The sequence below is a fragment of the Zootoca vivipara genome, chromosome 5 (assembly GCF_965207765.1).
Source record: "Zootoca vivipara chromosome 5, rZooViv2.hap1.1, whole genome shotgun sequence".
NCBI classification, from domain to species: domain Eukaryota; kingdom Metazoa; phylum Chordata; class Lepidosauria; order Squamata; family Lacertidae; genus Zootoca; species Zootoca vivipara.
Window position 1 is genome coordinate 32,294,259 of NC_142588.1, and position 19,175 is coordinate 32,313,433.

The 19,175-nt window shown below is 42.2% G+C and overlaps 1 protein-coding gene across 1 annotated transcript; it reads left to right on the forward strand.

Moving 5' to 3' along the window:
* Positions 1 to 7,164: 7,164 nt before the first annotated feature.
* Positions 7,165 to 18,957, forward strand: LOC118096565 (lipase member M-like). The gene is made up of 9 exons (XM_088669838.1): positions 7,165 to 7,245; positions 10,074 to 10,167; positions 12,087 to 12,285; positions 12,884 to 12,993; positions 13,898 to 14,034; positions 15,004 to 15,150; positions 16,419 to 16,490; positions 18,235 to 18,300; positions 18,637 to 18,957. The coding sequence occupies exons 1-9, from the start codon at positions 7,165 to 7,167 to the stop codon at positions 18,862 to 18,864; spliced, it is 1,134 nt and encodes a 377-aa protein (XP_088525964.1). The 3' UTR covers positions 18,865 to 18,957.
* Positions 18,958 to 19,175: the final 218 nt, after the last annotated feature.

Below are 19,175 nucleotides of genomic sequence, written 5' to 3' on the forward strand. Positions count from 1 at the left end.
ATCTAAATCTTGACTTCATTTGTTTATCGGTCCGGTATACCTGAAGGAGCGTCTCCACCCCCATCGTTCTGCCCGGACACTGAGGTCCAGCGCCGAGGGTCTTCTGGCGGTTCCCTCACTACGAGAAGCCAAGTTACAGGGAACCAGGCAGAGGGCCTTCTCGGTAGTGGCACCCACCCTGTGGAATGCCCTCCCACTAGAGGTCAAAGAGAACAACAATTACCAGACCTTTAGAAGGCATCTCAAGGCAGTCCTGTTTAGGGAAGCTTTTAATGTTTGATGGATTTCTGTATTTTAGAATTTCTGTTTTGTTGGAAGCCGCCCAGAGTGGCTGGGGGAACCCGGCCAGATGGGCGGGGTATAAATATATTATTATTATTATTATTATTATTATTATTATTATTATTATTATTATTATTATTATTATCTGTATCGTAGATTTGATTTTCATAAGCCTAGGCTGATATTTCTTGTAGAAAACATTCAGGGAGACAGCTTAATATATACTGCTTAAGCAACAAAAAGCTCCAAGGGTTTTTTGTTTTTGTTTTTTAAAAAATAATTTTTTATGCAACTGTAATTAAGAGCAGTTAATTTGATTTCTTCTTGGTGCGCTCAGCACCTCATGTGATTGCTTGTCTGAGATACGAAACTGCAAGACTTCAAAAAGTTTCAGATAAACTCTGTATTACAAAGGAGCACCTGCATGAGGAAACCCAAAGTGTCTGAGAATAATGGTTCTTTCTTGGTGACAACTGTTTCTTTTATTTCTTGTAGAAAACTTACAGGGACACAGATTTATATACTGCTTAATCTACAAAAAGCTCCAAGGTTTTTTTTAAATCTGATTTTAAAAATACCAGCAAAACCAAACAGTAAAAAGAAAGAGGTATGAAATCTATCAAAATATAAATTATATCAGTTTTAAGCCAAATATACATACGGCAATGACTGATTAACACACACCTGAAAGACACAAGTTTGTGCGTGTGTGCACAGTGTCGAACTCAGAAATGAATGAAAATGCCACCAGAAATGTCATGAAAAAGGCAGAATGGGACATTCTTATATGTGCTGTGCTGACATGTATTGGGCCTGGGAACAGAACCCCAGCATGAAATGTGTGCAGACTGTAATAGAATTACATGTTTGGGTAGGTCTGCTTAAGCCAAGAGCGTGGAACTCAACGCACCTTCCAACTGCTCAAGCATTGCAGCTTGCCAGAGGGAACAATACCCCCTATCATCTCCCCCTGTGTGCTGTACTTGGGCTTCTCTGAACCCCCACACCCCACATGCCAATTTTGGAGGAGGGCAAAGGGTCAAAAGCCCCATTGCACAAGTGGTAGGGTTCGTTGCATAGTTTCTGCCGATGGTGCCTCTAAGTTTAATACCACCCAGGGTTTTTAGCAGGCTCTGAAAACAATACGCTGAAGGTGTAGGATGTTCTAGAACATAAATGCTGGCAAACAGAAACCTCGCAACCATGGAATGAACACACGTGGTACTTGTAAACTGTGCTCCCAAACTGTTAATGTTAAACCTTGAATCTGACCTGGAAATACATCAGCAGCCAGTGCAAATCTTTGAGCTGGGGTGTAACATGTGGACTCATTCTCATTCTTGTTTGGCAGCATTCTGCATTACATGCAGTTTCCGCATCAAGTAGAAGGCCCCACACAGAGTACATTGCAGTAATCCAGTCATGAAGTTACCAGTGCCTGAACTTCTGTGGCCAAGCTATCTCTGTCCACAAATGACTCTAGATGTTGTAGCAGCTGAAGCTAATAAAATGCTTTACCTAGTCACCCTATTGTAGCCTTATTTGCTAATAAAGGGTCCTTAAGTTGCGCTCAGGCAGGGACAGGGACAGTCAATAATGACACTGAGGGTTGAATCCAGAGAAAGAATTTAATTCTTAAATTTAAGAGACTCTTGGTCAGGGGTCTGCAACCTTTAAGACAAAATGAGCCACTTGGACCCGTTTCCGAAGGAAAAAAACAACAACTGGGAGCCGCAAAACCTAAAATGAGATGCCTAAAATCAATGGCTAACAAGGGAGTCTTAAAATGACCTGGAAAAAGGCCTTAAAAGGCCTGGAAACAATGCCTTATGAGGAATGGCTTAGGGAGCTGGGTATGTTTAGCCTGGAGAAGAGAAGGTTAAAGGGTGATATGATAGCCATGTTCAAATATATAAAAAGATGTCATATAGAAGAGGGTAAAAAGTTGTTTTCTGCTGCTCCAGGGAAGCGGACACGGAGCAATGGATTCAAGCTACAAGAAAGAAGATTCCACCTAAACATTAGGAAGAAATTCCTGACAGTAAGAGCTGTTCGACAGTGGAATTTGCTGCCAAGGAGTGTGGTGGAGTCTCCTTCTTTGGAGGTCTTTAAGCGGAGGCTTGACAGCCATCTGTCAGGAATGCTTTGATGGTGTTTTCTGCTTGGCAGGGGGTTGGACTGGATGGCCATTGTGGTCTCTTCCAACTCTATGATTCTATGACTCTTTCCAACAAAAGCACCCTCCCCTGCAGTCTGTGTACGTGTGTTGGTTAAACAATATAGGAAGGCGATTAGGGGGAACAATGTAAAGAGCAATTTAGCCAGCAGAGTTTGATCATATTCTAGAGAGCCAGTTGGCCAGCAGATTTTATTGCAAATTCAACACAACAGGGCAAGGTGAGGCTAATCAAGCTGCTGGCATGGCAAACAATGCTGTTGTTAAGTAGCCTCCCCTCCCCCTGCTCCACCAGCTAGAAAAACACCCACATTCATTGCCTTTTGCCTCTCCAGCCCACCCCTCCCCTCCCCTCCCCACTCCTTCAGAATAATAAAATACAGCAAAGTATTTTTTTCAGACCAGAAGGAGGAAGCTGAGATTTGCGTTCCCTGGCTACTTTTGCTCTCTCTGTGTGTGTGTTGCACAGCCTATCTGCCACATGTACTTCCAAAAGCAAGAGAAGTTCCCATTCACCGCCGTCCCAGCAGCAGGATCCTCTCAATCAAATCCCCCCCCCTCGCAATTTCATCGAAAGGAAGACACCCTGCCCTGCAAGAAGTGGAGGGAGGCGGGGAGGGACATAGAGCTTTGCCATTTACTTTCAAGTTTCTTTTTCAAGTTTCTTTTCTGCAGTCCCGTCTTCCTCCCCCCTCCCCCCTCCCCTTGCACCTCCCATATCATTCACCGTACTTCCAAAAGCAGGCTCCTCTCAATCAAATCCCTCCCCCCCCGCCCAGGTTCGCAATTTCCTCGAAAGGAAGAGGGAGGCGGGGAGGGACATAGAGCTTCGCCATTTACTTTCAAGTTTCTTTTCTGCAGTCCCTTCTTCCTCCTCCCCGCTTCTCTCCCCCCCTCCCCTGGCACCTCCCATATCACCGTCCTTGTCTGGAGACTGGAGATCCATGCTTTCGTCTGCAGCTTTCTTTTGTATTTTTCCGAGGCTGCCGTGCAGGGGCGAGGGGCGGGGCTGCGGCCCAGAGTGACACTCCCGATTGGCTGGCTGGCGATGACGTGACCGGGACCCCCAGGGGCCGTGGCCAACGTCCACGCCCCCCAAGGGGAGGGGGCAGTCCTCTGCTCTTTTCCCTGCCAAAAAGACGCAGGGGAAAAAAGACGGAGAGAAGAAAAAAAGCGTGTGCCACACCGCACACTTTTCTCTCTCCTTTTTAAGTTTCTGCCTCCCCCCCCCAGCTACATCTATGGTTGGCCTCGTTAGAATCCGCCCCGGAGCTGCGGCAAAGGTGTAAAAGAGCTGCATGCGGCTCCGGAGCAGCGAGTTGCCGACCCCTGCTCTTGGTGATCAAGCTTCACGACAAGAGTAAAGAAACACAAATTTGCAATTATTCTTATACACTTCTTGGCCTCCTTTCCCCCTCCTCTGTAAATGTGCGCACACAAGGGGGTCACAGGTTACAAGTCCATATAAGGAGAATCCGTATCCTGGCCTTCTCATAAACACAAGGGGGTCACAAGTACATATAAGGATCTTCTTCCTGTGTCCGGTTCTTCTTGTAAACACAAGCTGACTCAACAAAGCCTTCAGTAAGACTATGCGTCAAGCATAGCAGCAGTGCATCCGCAGTGAATCGCTGATAAGCCTCTCTGCCTCTCATTCTGTGTTCCAGAATAGCAAGGTGTCTCACTGTTACATTACACTTTGGCACACAGAGAGGCAAAGAGAGCAATATGGGGGGTGGGGTGGGGTGGCTAAGCCATACACTCAGAATTATACAATGCAGGCAATGCAAACTATAGGATCAGATCTAGCTCAATAACACAATTGGCAACACCCCCCCCTTCATTATCACCTGGATCTCCAGTGATAAAGCTACACCCAGAAGCACTCTCAGGCTATGTAGCTGTTCCTTCAGAATAATTGGCCAGTTTCTCAGACCCAGGAACCCGCGTCTTGCTCACAGTGCCCTTGTCTTTCCATATTCAAGCTCAGTTTATTTTCCCTCACCAGCCCACATCTGAACAAGAGCACTACAGAAGATGTGAATTGTTATTTTATGATATACAGTGGTACCTGGGGTTGCGGACCCGATCCATTCCGGGGTGCTGTTCGCACCCCAAAAAGTCCACAACCCGAGTGGTGCTTTCACGCATGCGCGAGAATGTGATAGAGCACTTCTACACATGTGTGAAGTGCGCAGAACGCTTCTGTGCATGTGTGAAGCACACAGAAAACTTCTGTGCGTGTGCGAAGTGCGCAGAAAAAACACAACCCGCAGTGAAAAACTCGCAACTCGCATCACGAAAAAACACAACCTGCAGCGGACGCAACACGAGGTATGACTGTGCGCATTAAACACCGTCGGGACTTAAAGTAGAACTTGCTACTTCAGACTACACCAGATGTTCATGGGACAATCGGAGAAAACATCATGTGTGGATAACACTCCCAGGCTGCAATTCTATGCCTATGTACACATAATGAAAAAGAAAGATGTTGCACCCAGTTAATGAGCACAGCTGGATGACTTGAGGTATTTATGAAGGAAATTTTCAGGTCTCCTTTTGCATTCATCAGAAACACTCACCTGAAGGCACATCAACACCTGCTCTCCTGCATTCATGTGAGTTCTGCATTGGACTATTCAAAATGCTAGATGTATGGAATCAAATTCCAAGGCTACATTTTAAATTTAAAACTATCGGAGTCTGTATTTAAACAACAAACAGTCTTGTAGTGCCTTAAAGACTTAACAAACATAGACTTTCACGGACAAAAATCTTCTTCATGAGAGGCATGAAATGTTGTCCTGAGTGGCTGGGGAAACCCAGCCAGATGGGTTGGGTAAAAATAATAAGTTGTTATTATTGTTACTATTATTATTATCATCGTAGGTACATATATGCATGCGTTCTATGTGTGATTATATAAAAGCAGGGTCAGAGGAAAATTAAAGTACAGAAAGTGACAATTATGTTCTTAACATTAATAATTGTGCTTCACAGTTTTTGATGACATTCATACTGGCGTATTTAAACAGTTATTGGATATGGAATCTAGTTGGTGGGGTTTTATTAGATTTGCTTGAAAAACCAAAGCAAGCTTTATCCTCCAAACCCTCAGTAAGCCATCTTATTGCATTTCTCCTTGCATGTTTTTCTCGTTTAATTTTTGGAAACTCATTTTCGTTAAACAGAAACTTCCCTTCCTCTGAAACCAACACAGAAAGCCAATAATATATGTATAAAGGTTTTAAGAATGCGGAAGGAGGGGAACATAAAGATTAAATGCTAATATGCAATGTGAGATATATTTTCAGAATATTAACTTGGGCATATAGATTTGAAAATATTTCCCATTCTTCAACCCTCAAAGTAGTATTGTGTGTTCAATATCTTTTTTTGGAGACGTTTAAAAAATCAGATTTATAGCAAAACTGAGAGATTTTACTAGTTCTTAAGAAAAGGCAAAGTAATGAGATTGGTTTTGGAAATGAGGACTTTGTTATTGCCAGTATTACAAAGGCATGAGATAGTGGTTCCTCAGTTTTGTACCCTTCCTCCTTTATTCCCTGTCTTTACTTTTGCAGAATGCTTAGTAAAAAAAAACACTCCTTAGTATTTCAGGCACAAGGAGTCAGTCAGCATGCTTCCACACAAGTTTTATTTTCTTTTTTACATGGCTAGAACTGTGTGCATGAGAGGGAGAAAAAGAGAGAGAGAGAGAGAGACCCATTGAATTATACATTCCCCTCTCTGCCTCCATAGCCTAAACCGGTATGATCTAAGAAACTTTGTAGCTCTTGATTTTATTGACTGCATAAACTGACCCAATAGATGGACATTTTCATTGGGTATGGGGGTGGGGGGAAGCCCTCCAAACACTTTATGTTAAAAAAAAACTACTGACACTAAAATAGCGTATTATTTAGAAGCAGCAAAGAAGTGCTTTCTGCCTGCAAATGTTGAACATATGTAAACTTCTGCTATCACGGCTTATCTTACAACTGCCACAAAAACGAAATGTTCAGGATTTCAAAAGTCAATGCATGTTTGCAAGGCAAAGTTGGCATAGTCAACTAGGTTTGCTCTACACTCAGGTACTCTTTCAATACTACAAATGGTCCCTGCAAGTTACACACAACACAGGTATTGATTCTGTTCTCTCCAGTTTTGAATGGCACAAGTGATTATTATTATTTAGATAAACAACCCTCTTCCCTCCTCTCTCCCCCCTTCCTAGGTATTCAGAAGCACACTGTCTCTGATTGTGCATTAAGAAGCATTCTGACTTATTTTTCTTTTTAAACAGGATCTAGGTGCCACATGCTCTGAAATGGGGCTGGAAATGCCCCTATGAGAGATGATGCGTGATGACATACCCATTGATATTAGGCAAGCACGTCTGCTTTGCTGTTTTCAGTGCCTGTTTAAAAAAACCCCTTTATTTAAGCTCACCACTACCCAAACATGCATTGTAACATGTAATTTTATTTTATTACATTTTTATTTTTTGAAATTTCGAAAGGCCAACTTGTTTTTAATATCTGATTTTAACAATGTTTTAATAGATATTTTATATTGCTTTTTGTAAACTGCTTTGAGGTTTTGATGACTGAGCCATATAAAAGCTCTCTTAAATAAGTAAGCGCAGTAAACCTTTCCCCCATCTTATCTAAAATATCCAGTTGTTTTGCAGTTTCTCAAGGATGTGGCTACTGCTTATCATGATGTCAGTGCATGGAGCAGTGAGCTCAGAAGACTTGAATCCCGAACAGTTTATGAATATTGTAAGTTGAATATTGAATGAATATTGTGAGTTGAGTTCTCCCAGTGTGATCTTCTCCCTATTTCTTGCACAGTGAGCACCACCCCCCCTGTCCACCAAGACTTGGGAGTGTGTGTAGAATTGTAGCCAGAAGCACTATAGCATTCTTAGAGTCTTAACCCTCAGTCATGCATTTGACCAAGAGTGTAGAAGAGAGCTTTGCGAGCCCTTCCCCTCTACTATGGAGTACTACATACTTCTGGATGCACTTTGTTATAAAATTATTCATGAGAAAACATAACCCTATGAATGCTAAATGCTGCCCTTGATGGTCCTTGCTATTAGTAGATTCTGAGGGTGAGATGTACAAATGTGTTGATAAAGGTGTGCTCATTTCTTGGAATGTTTTTAATGGGCCCAAAAACAACAACACTATTTTCAGTGTATTCATACAATCCCCTTCACAATGGCTGAGTACCCTTTCACCGCAGCACACCCTCCTACATTCCTCTGATGAAAACCGGGGTGCGTGTCTTTGGGTGCCCCACACTCTGCGAGGAGGATGAGCTGGCGCTGGTGCTTGCAGTGATTCTGTGCTCTCTCCATAGCTGCCATGTTCCGGCCTGAGAAATAAGGGACTGGACCGGAAGTAGCAGACCGGAAGTAGCGCTGCCGCCATTTTGGAACTGGGCGGAGCATGCTCAGAAGCGACTTTTGATGCTGCTCTGCCCTGTTCCAAAATGGCAGTCACACCAGAAGTCACGCTGCAGCCATTTTGGAACTGGGCAAAGCAGCATCAAAAGTCGCTTCTGAGCATGCTCCGCCCAGTTCCAAAATGGCCACCACACCAGAATAAACCGGGGGAAAACAAAAACATCTGTTTTTTTCGGCTGGGGACAGCTGGAGAAACGGGGGTTTCCCGGGGAATACGGGAGACTTGGCAGCTATGGCTCTCTCTCGAGTCAGCTGCCACACATGTCCTTCGGTGCTGCACTCTCGTGGGAACCAGCTGACTCACAAGAGCACAGCACCACTGCAAGTGCCAGCGCTGGCTACAAACACCGGCTCATCCTCCTCACTGAGTTTGGTGGTGGCAGTGGAAGGGGAAAATTCAGGGATCTAATCAGAAACTAGAATGGCTTCTGTAATTATGGGAATGTCCTGGGAATGTCCAGCATTTATCCAATGAAAATAGGGGCATCCTATTTAAGAATAAGAAGAATACCCCACACATCTCATTGGGTTGCCTCAGCCACTCTGGGCAGCTTCCAACATATATAAAAAACATAACCAAACATTAAACTTTTTAAAACTTTCCTATACAGGGCTGCCTTCATATGACTCGGGGTTTGCATAACTCCATACCCTCCAATATTTCTCCAATGAAAATAGGGGCATCCTAAGGGAAAGTGGGACATTCTGGGATCAAATGAGAAACCAGGACAGCTTCTGTAAGCCTGGGACTGTCCCTGGAAAATAGGGACATTTGGAGGATTTGGGGTATGTCTCAGTTGGTTCACATGACCCATACATGGGAACATTCACTCCTTAAGTTGCCTTGGTAGTTTGAGATACCAAGAAAAATTAATGTGTGAAATAAATAGAAAGTATTTTCCCCTCTATTTATGCAACTGTAATTAAGGGCAGTTAGTCTGATTTCTTCTTGGTACTCTCAGCACCTCATGTGATTGCTTGTCTGAGGTATGAAACTGGGAGACTTCAAAAAGTTTCCGATAAACTCTGTATTACAAAGGAGCACCTGCATGAGGAAACCCAACTTGTCTGAGAATAATTGTTCTTTCTTGGTGACAACAGCTCATTATATATCCTTATTCACAGGCTCTGTTCATAAAAACATGTCAGCGTAATTTACAATACAATTTGTCCTTATCGTGAACACTAGTCCCTCAGATTGGAAACTTGCCAGGTCTTCAACTTAGAAAAGTTGAAGACTGAGAACACGCCGGCGCTCAAGCTGTGTTCCAAGATGGGTGGCAGCCTGAGGCTTGTCTGAACACAGCAAAATAAGCCCAGTTGTAATTATTTCACAATGCTGGCTAAGCTTCTGTAAGTTTAATGTTATCTGCTGGCAATGAGTGTGTAGCTCTGGCACTGGGTATGTGGCTCTGGCATAGCTATCCTCCTGCATGTGAAAGGATTGGTCCAGAAAGCACTCAAACAGGGGGAGTCAAGGTAGTGTTCTCCAAATCGTGTTAGACTACAACTCCCATTATCCATGCTGGCTGAGGCTGATGGGAGTTGGAGTCCAGCAACAACTGGAGCGCACCCCACTGGCCAGTCCTGCACTGGAGCATCTGCATTGTCTTGTGAACCAATTTAAAATGAACCACCCCTAAGGAGTGGGGAAAACATATATTGGCATTTTACTGTGGTGTATTGGTCCTCTTGGCTTGCGGTATCAGGAACTATCTAAGTCATTCCTCAAGTACTGCACTTTTAGTTGCACAAGCAGCAAAGGGTTGCATGGTTTCCTCCTCAATAAACTATATTAAAGTTGCTTTTCTTTTTGCATCCTTTGTGTGGTCTCCCCTTCGTACTTTCCAGGAATCTTTTTGTTCTCACCTTTCTTTGTGCTGTCTTTCCCCCCAAGGGGTTGCTGATACACTTCGGAGGTATTGGCTCATTCTTCCCCAAATATCCAAAGAGATACAAATATAAATATTCACTCTCGGACACGGCTCTCCTGGGCCATTCTGATCATGTCGTGAAGGATCCATGCTTAATGCTTAGAAATGAGCCTTTAGGCGAAAACTTTCAGCTTCCAGCAATTACTTTTAAACCTCAACTGGTGGAGAAAATGGTCTAACATGTGGCTTTGTATCCTTACAGAGTCAGATAATCCAGTACTGGGGATACCCTTCAGAAGAACATGAGGTCCTTACAGAGGACGGCTATTACTTGAGCCTGAACAGGATTCCAGGAGGTACAGAAAAACTCATGAGACCCAGTGCCTCAAGGACTCTGTTGTGACTCATATCATTGTACAGTAATGACCACTAACATGAAGTCTGATCTGGGAAAGAAAACATGGGGAGGAATGTACTCTTCTGATCTTTCCAACAGCGTAAACATTTTTCTTTCTTTTTTTAAAAAAATTATTTTCAAAGTTTCAAAAATGAAACACAGGTGGGTTTTTTTAACCCACACATACATACATACTATTTTTTTATTTAAAAAACCCCCAACAATAACCCAAAATCAAATCCTTACCTTTATGGGGTTCCCTGAACTCTTCCCTTGGCTTCCGAAGTTCTTCTTCTTTTAACTGCATCTAATTACTTTATCCCAATTTGTTATACTTCATTTTTATCCTTTGTTGTTTTAAATTACAAGTGTTATGTGAATCCTACTACTATTTTAAAACTTTCACAGCGTTCTTTGATATATTCAATAAAATTGTGCTATTCTCTGCTAAATTTGTTATCCTCTTGGTGCCTGATCTTCCCGGTTAGCCTTGCCATCTCCGCATAATCCACCATCTTCAATATCCATTCTTCTTTTGATGGGGCTCTTTCTTCTTTCCATCCCTGGGCATATAATATTCTTGTCGCTGCTGACACATACATAAATAATACTTTCTTATCTTTCGGTAATTCTTCTCCTACTAAACCTAATACAAAAACCTTTGGGTTTTTTTAAATTAAAAGTTATTTTGAACATTTTTCCCAGTTCACTATAAATCATTTCCCAGAAGGCCTTGGCTACTTTACACGTCCACCACATATGATGGAATGTGCCCTCTTTACACTTCCAACATATGTTGGTTGTGTTCTTATACATTTTTGCAAGTCTTGTAGGAGTCAAATACCATCATGAAATTCTCTTATAGCGCACAGCAAGCAGTAAATTTTAGGTCCTTATTCCATAACTTCTCAGCAATGTAAACATTTCTAATTGCCAGGCAGAGCAATTTTTCCTCCCTTCCTCCCTGTGTGCTTTTCTTGAGGTTCTCCGCAGATGATTTTGGGAAGGCACAGAGTGTTTGAGTGGGGGAAACCCCATTATGCTAATTGGATGCCTTGAGCTGGCTCACACAAGCACGCTGGGTTAGTTGAATCCAGCCCAAATGCTCTATCTGCAGTTGTGAGCAGGAAGAGAGCCTGATGGCTAGAATGTGTAGCATGCCTCCTTCCGTGAACACTGATTTCCTGTGCCTCATCCTCTGCTAACTCTGTGTGGTGCAAGGGTTAAAGCTTTGGCCCAAGATTGGGTAGACCCAGGTTCAAATCCCCAACTGGCCAAGAAGCTTCCTGGGTGACCTTGGACACACTCTCTTACCCTAAAAAACTTCATTGAATTGTTGTGATTGTAATACGAATGTGGGAGGTGGGACTTTGCACAATGCCTAGAGCTCTTCAGAAAAAAGGTGGCATATAAAAGTTATAAAGAAATAGATAGCTGCTTCCGGAGGAAGTGGTATATAGATAATTCCTCCTTGGTATTTGTGGGCAGCAAAACTGGGGAAACAAAGATTTTTCCAGAAGGACTAAAATTCTCTATTTATGAGGCGCTCCAAAAAAGAAAGAAGACAAGACAAGAGAAAAAAAACTAAACAGCCAGATCAAATGTTCTTTCCTGAGAATTTTTGGGTTAGCTCTTTTTAAAAAAGGTGTGTGTGTTTAGGTTTCAAGGTTCAGTTCCAATGTTTCTGCATCTAATATTGAGACTTTAGCTTCCCAACTGAACAGGAACTGGAACCAATCTTCCTTGCGTCCAAACCCAGCATTTAGACCCAAGCCTACTGCTCCATGTTAGATTAAGTTTTAATTTTGTATCTTGTGTTGTGTTTTGGAGGTACTAATCAGTCAGTCAGCAATCAAGCAATGTCTTTTTTACTTCCAGGCTCCAAATCGTCTATACTGCTGTTGCACTGTTTGACCATGGAAGGCAGCGTCTGGGTCTCAAATCTGCCGCATCAGAGCCTGGGCTTCATACTAGCAGATGCTGGATATGATGTTTGGATTGGAAACAACAGAGGAAACTCCTGGTCTAGAAGACACCAAAACCTTTCAATTGAAGACGAAGCATTCTGGGATTTTAGGTAAGTTCATTTGGTGTGTAATCACTGGAATTCACCATTCAATGAGATTTATTCTTTTGCAGTTGAGTTACTGGAATTTGGCATTCCGTGTTATTTTGTAGTTCAAAGCATGCTCACCCTTGCCTACCTTATTATGCAGTGAATAGACTCGATGAAGGCTAATGTCGGGCTATATTCAGGCATTTAAATAATTCTATATGTGTGCCAAATTATTTTTAGTACTTATCCAGACCATAAAATTTATGGACACACCCATGAAATGATTTCACTGCAATCCCTTCATTGGCAGTTTGATTTTATGGTCCAGGAAAAGTTTTACCATCTGACTTTGCTGTGATTCTGTAAATGGAAACATTCTTCTTAGTAAATGTGCTCATGCTTTTAGTGTTAATTTGTTGTATCGCAGCCTAGGCACAGCTGGCCCTAGTAAGTATCTCTTTCCCTTCATCTTATCGCCTAATTTTAGGTATTTGACGGTAAAGTCTGCTTAATCTTCCCTTTTGTTCCTTAAATATGCTTTCTAGAGAAAGAGCTTGTGCTTGTAACCAAAGATTATGAGTGCACTTAATTCTCATTTACTTTGTTTTGTGGTTTTCAGTTTTCATGAGATGGGCATCTATGACCTTCCTGCCATGGCAGACTTCATTCTGCAGAAAACTGGACAGAAGGACATCTATTATGTCTGCCATTCTCAAGGATGCACTGTCGGTATGATAACTATAAACCTTGGCATGCACTCTATAGAATTGGACAGTCTTTTCTACAGTTGGCTATGTATGCAAATTTGATTGCTACAGATCAGGAAGTTAAGCCAGGGGCCAGTTTGGCATGGGATGGCCCAATGTTGAACTAGTTCTTGGTCATATGCAGAATAAAGGCACAAAAACCACATCATTTTTTTTTTTGATGGCACCAGCTATTTACTGTAGGTGGCACCAGATAGCTACTGAAGTTTTAGTTATCCAAGAACCTGTGATAGGTTTGCTGTCTTTATAAGAAGCATAGTACTCTTTGGATATTTGTTTGAATGCACAAAAGGGGGAGTGGGATTGTGTGTCCCTGATCTCTTGAATAAGCCTTTTATAGAGCCTGAAAGTGTATGTGTGGGGAACATTTTCTACATTATTGGGAAGTGTGAGGTTTGAGGGGCATGATTACATTGAGAGAGCCTTCCATGCGGCCTTAAAAAACATTTCTAATTGATGTAGAAATGAGGAGAACTGAATTTAAGATTGGAAAAATGAGAATCTGAGAGTAAATGAAATTGATATATAGGATAGAGGGCTTTCTAACTCTGCCCCATCGCAAAGCACTTAGGCTTCAAACTTGCATCTGTTCATCTGACATAAAGCCTATGTCATTTTGTTGCAATGGTGGTAATTATGTCATTTAGTGGGGTTCCAATTCCATCCCGGGCTCTTTCCCATGAAATAGCTTTGTATATTGCATGTAGTCTAACTCTTCCATTTTGAAAAAGAATTGCGCCACATGAAATGAATGTTAATTTTGCTCAACTAAGTTTTAAAGTAAGAGTCTGCCTATAAATGCTGCATTACTTAAATTCAAAACTAAGGGATGCTAAACTGAGTCTCCATTCCCCCCTCCTCTCTAGCTTTTGTGGCATTTTCTATTTTACCTAAAATTGCTGAAAAAATCAAGATGTTTTTTGCCCTGGCCCCTTCCTATACATTGCAGTACACTATCAGCGTCCCACTACAAATCATACGCTTGCCAGCAGCACTGGTGAAGGTATGTGTGCAATCATTATCTTTTCTCAATTTTTGTAAGCTCTGCTTGACATTATGACGAAATGGGAGGTGTCTAATTTTATGGCTCAAGCCCAGTTTTTTTGTAGGTAAATTAGCTGGAAAAACATGGGTTTTTTTGGGGGGGGAAGAGAAATTAGTAATTTAGATTCCAACACCCTTAAATTTTCAAACATACATGCAATTTGTTTTTAACTAAAATGTTATCATGGCTATCAAAGGACAGAAAAGAAAATTCGAAGGATAAACTATTTTTTTAAAAAGTACCCTCTTGAGACTGGATATAGAGAGTCCAAATTAAGAAGACCAAGGATCATAACACAGAAGACCAGACAAGATGTTTTGGCTCACCTTATAAGGATATAAAAAGGGAAAGCCTGGAGGAGAATTAATAGAATTGTGGAAATGGCAGGAGTGTCTGGTCTACTGTGTGGTCTGGTGCCATTGAGCTTCTGTCACAACTTTAGTGTCACTGCAGTTTACTGAGATGTACAAGACAAGCAATGGCAAGCTTTGAGCTTCATGGATATATTAGCAGAGCCAATCCACACAGCACAAACTAAATCAGTGAAATCAACTTGCACCTAACCTTTCTGAAGTTAAAACCTGTAGAGAGTCATCGTCTTGACTTTATCCTTATTCAACTGCTCCATGGATTATTATTATTTTTAAATCATCAGTGTAATCAATCATTTGGAAGATACGTATAATATTTCTACCTTTTAAAGAATAACTTATAAATTATATTAATCCAATACATCCATCGTTGTTTCCTTGTTTTGTAATGAGAAAACTTTGCAATTTTTATATTTGGCAATTAAAACCTTTTTACAAATCAGAAACAAAAAAACCCCCTTAATATGAACCAGCTACAGGGACATTTAAACCGCCCCCCCCTTTAAGAAATGCTTTCGAGAGATTGGGATTATGAAGTATCTCTGGCTTTTTGCAGGCTATATTTGGCACAAAGGAATTTTGTCTGCTGAGTCCGAAACTGAAAGCCATTCTGGCCCGAACGTGCAGCTACAGCCCAGTAGACGAACTCTGCAAACAAGCTCTTTTTCTTGTCAGTGGATTCAATGAAAAAAATCTAAATGTGGTATGTCTCAGTGTTTGATATTTATTTATTCATCATATTTATGACTGGGGTGTATGGGGTGTTAAAGGAGAGGTAGTGCCTCTGTTGGGGGACACGTCATACTCCTTCTGGGGTAGTTTGTCCACTATTGGTCCCCCCCCCACCCTACAGTCAGCTTTCACCTGGCCAGCTAAACCAGGTGAGGGTAAGCAATGGGTCTCAAACCCTTGGTGAGTTAGAGATTTCCCTTGCATGCGTAGACCGGCTGTGGCAGACTGAGTGGACAAGACCAGTATTGGGTCCAATGCTCAAGAAGGCAGCTTCTGCACATGCTAAAGAGGGAAGTGAGGGGCAGATTGTCAAATGTAAGAAGGGGCTCTGCAGGCCCACAAGCAAGGATGGGGGAAGACCCTAGCCAAATCAGGACTCCATATAACGCCAGGGAGCTCTAGACATGTAGGTCACTATGTGCACTGGGCCTCTTTTCACAGTCACTGAATGGGCAGGTAGGTGGTGGTGGGCACAGACAACAGGTGTGTCCTGGGTGGGGAAATAGGCCATATAACCATGAGCCAACTCCTTGTGGCGCATGAAGGGCTGTTCATTATAAGGGTTATTCACAGGTATCTGAATCATAAAATCCTAGAACTGTGGAGTTTGGGCAGTCAGCTGGTTCACACAACTCATTCATGATGTACCAGTTGCTATGAACTGCAGGTCAGGGTTTCCTCAGCATTGGTTTTGCACTTCAGAAGTGCAAACCCAGGAGGACTCCCCTGCTCAGCGCCTGAGGGCCCCAGTCCGGCCACTCACCACCTGGCCGGGGCGGGGCCTAATGGGCTCTCTAAAGGACTACTGCCACTGCTGCTGCTGGGCAGAGAGGGCTCCGTTTTGTTTTGTTTTTTCCTGTTTAAATTCCTGTGATTTTTTACCTGTGTCATTTTAAACTGTACCGTATTAATGCTGTATTCTTAGTTTTAGATTTTGATCTATGTGGAAATTGTTTTCCATTTCGTTGTGTATTTTTTGATGTGGTTTATATATTGTTTGTGACTTTTGTAATTGTGTTAATGCTGTATTGTTTTAATATTTGATTGGGAGCCGCTCAGAGTGGCTGGGGGGACTTGGCCAGATGGGCAGTGTACAAATAAATAAATAAATAAATAAATAAATAAATAAATAAATAAATAATAATTACAACATATATCTGCTTTTGGCCTCTGCCAACAGTCCAGTACAAAGAGTTTTTGTTAAGTGAAATGACTTCTAAATTTACCATTCCCTTACAGAGTCGGACTGATGTATATGTATCACGATTCCCAGATTATACCTCTGTGAAAAATATGATCCACTGGGGCCAGGTAGAGATAATAAGATCTCCCTTTCCCTTTCTCTCTCCTTCTCTCTTTGTTGAATGTTGTCTGCCTTATAACAACTTAGATATTGTTTGAATAGAAAGGAGCCATAATAGCTGAGTTTCCAGTGTTTCCAGTGCAAAATGACTAGACACATATAAAAAACGCTGTGAAAATGCTTTTTTTAAAAATGTTTTGAAAAATGTATTGAATTTGACATAACCTCATCATCGTCATCTAGTGTCAAATTTGTGCACTTAAAACACACATTGAACATTATATTTGCAGCTGTATAGCTGGGTCCCCAATTTAGCAATGGCAAAACCAGAACCAACAAGCCATTGTAACCCAGACGCTGCCTAAATTGGCCTTACCATGAGGTAAAGTGAAGTTGTCAACTTAGGTGGTGGGTGCTGGAGGTGCAGGAACAGAAGCCCACCCCATGTTTAAGCCAGTGCCCCTCTCCTGAGCTTGTGCCCCAGTAGCAGTAATGCTTGCTTATTGCTAAACTGGGCGGTATGGAAGCTTACCTTCCAAGTTCCGGACTGCAGAATCCGGGACCGGCAGCCATTTGACACCGGAAGTTGCGTCGATGTAACTTCCGGTGTCGCTTTGCCCTTCTATGGGCACCAAAATGCCCGCCGCCAACACCGGAAGTTACGTCTATGCACTTCCGGACATGCGTAGATGTGACTTTTGAAGCTGGCGGTGGCCATTTTTGGTGCCCATAGAAGGGCAAATCGGAAAGAGAAAAAATGGCCGCCGACAGGAGAAAATAACGGCGAAAAACGGGAGACGAAGTGATACGGGGGACCACCGGGGAAAGGTAAGTAAAAAAGGGGTTTTCCCGGGGAAAACGGGAGACTTGACAGCTATGTATGAAAGTCTTGCCTATTTACTTTCTCCCAACACATCACAGAGAAGATTATTAAGAAAGGTCCTTGGCTGAGTGAGCAGGAAAAGAGGCAGCTACTAGCCTGGCCCACGGCATTTGTTTGAGTGGGAAGTGTGCAAGAATCAAGCAAAGTGCTGGAGGAGAGTGGGCTGCCTTGTGGCCCTTAAGCTAGCCTGCTGCCCTCATGTGCAGCATAAGTTGCTCTCCACTGCTAGAGTTCCAGCAAGATTCAACTGCCAGCACAGTCACCATTGTTCCACCTGCCTTGCCCCACCCTCCAGCCCTAGGAGTCCTCCTAAGGGAGCTGTGCTTAGAAGAAGAACTGTGAGCGGAGAGATTTCCAGCCGTCCATCAGACAAGGCCTTTCCCACCTGCCTTGCCCCACCCTCCAGTCTCTGCTTCTCAATTTGTATTGTATTATTTTATGCACTGCGACTTGCCGTTGTTTTTATTATTAATATAGTTTAGAAATTATTTATTGTAATGGTTAAGAGTGGATTTCTGTTTAATTTTTATATGCTGATGTTTAATAGTCGATGCTATTCTAATGGATTGCTGAATATTACTTTATTTGATATAAGTTGCTCATTTTAAAGTTATGTTTTATTATCACATTTTTGTACTGGATTAGATTGTTATAAGGTGTACATTCTTTGTTTCTTCAGCTTGTAAGCTGCCTTGGGTATAGTAAAATAGAAAGGCGGTATACAAATTAAATGTGAAATGAAATGAAAGTGAAAGATACTCTGTGAGTGCCCTCTTCCAACATCTTCCTCTTGAGTTAGCTTTGCTTGCTGTTTGCTTTTGTTGGAGGGCTATATATTCACCTATCTATTGTTCTCTTTCGTTTTCTAGACAGCTAAGGCAGGTCAATTCAGATATTTTGACTATGGCTCAAAGAACATAGATCTATACAACCAGGTAGGAATTTGCTGGATTTTTGTGTTGCCTGCAAAGGGAATTAAAAGCGAGGGTGTGTACAAAGGGGCAGTTCAAATTGGGTTGGATGCATCCCTTGTGTGCATGTTTTGTGCATCATCGACACAACACTATCCTCGTTCAAGTAGCAGTCCACGCTTTCCTCAAATTACTTCTGATTTTCACAACTAATTGATAATCCAATAAAAGAACCCAATTTAAAATCACTTGGTTTACTTTGGTGAAAGTTTGTTGTGTACAATGTCACAGATTATTTTTTTAAAGCTGCAGATGTGTACATATATCTAGGTGATATTCAAACTATCTGTCTCTTCCTAGACGACTCCTCCCTTGTACAGAATAGAAGAGATCACCATTCCAACAGCGATGTGGAGCGGAGGACAGGACTGGGTTTCGCAGCCCAAGGAAATTGCAGAATTGCGGCCTCGAATTACTAATCTCATTCATGACACAGAGTTTCCTAAGTGGGACCACTGGGATTTCATTTGGGGCCTCGATGCTTTTCAGCTGTTGTACCCAGAAATACTTGACCTGATGGAGAAGTAGCTGGGAGACTATTTGGTTATTGTTGCTCTATGAATGGTGAAATCAAGGTGGGATTCTGAGATCCCCACAATCTTCAGAAATAAAGTTTAAATATATGTCGCCTCATTTTGATTATTAAATTAGCCTTGCTTTCAAACCTCCTAGAGAGCCCTTCTCCAAGGGAACCAGAAAAAGATCACAATGAAAATCAGCTCCAAAAAGGACTCAAATGAAAATACGTTTTTTAGACCCAGGCCCAGGTATGAGAACCACTAGGGATTAATGTAAGATCAGCAAGGAAGTTTTATTTATTTATTGCATTAGGAAGGTAC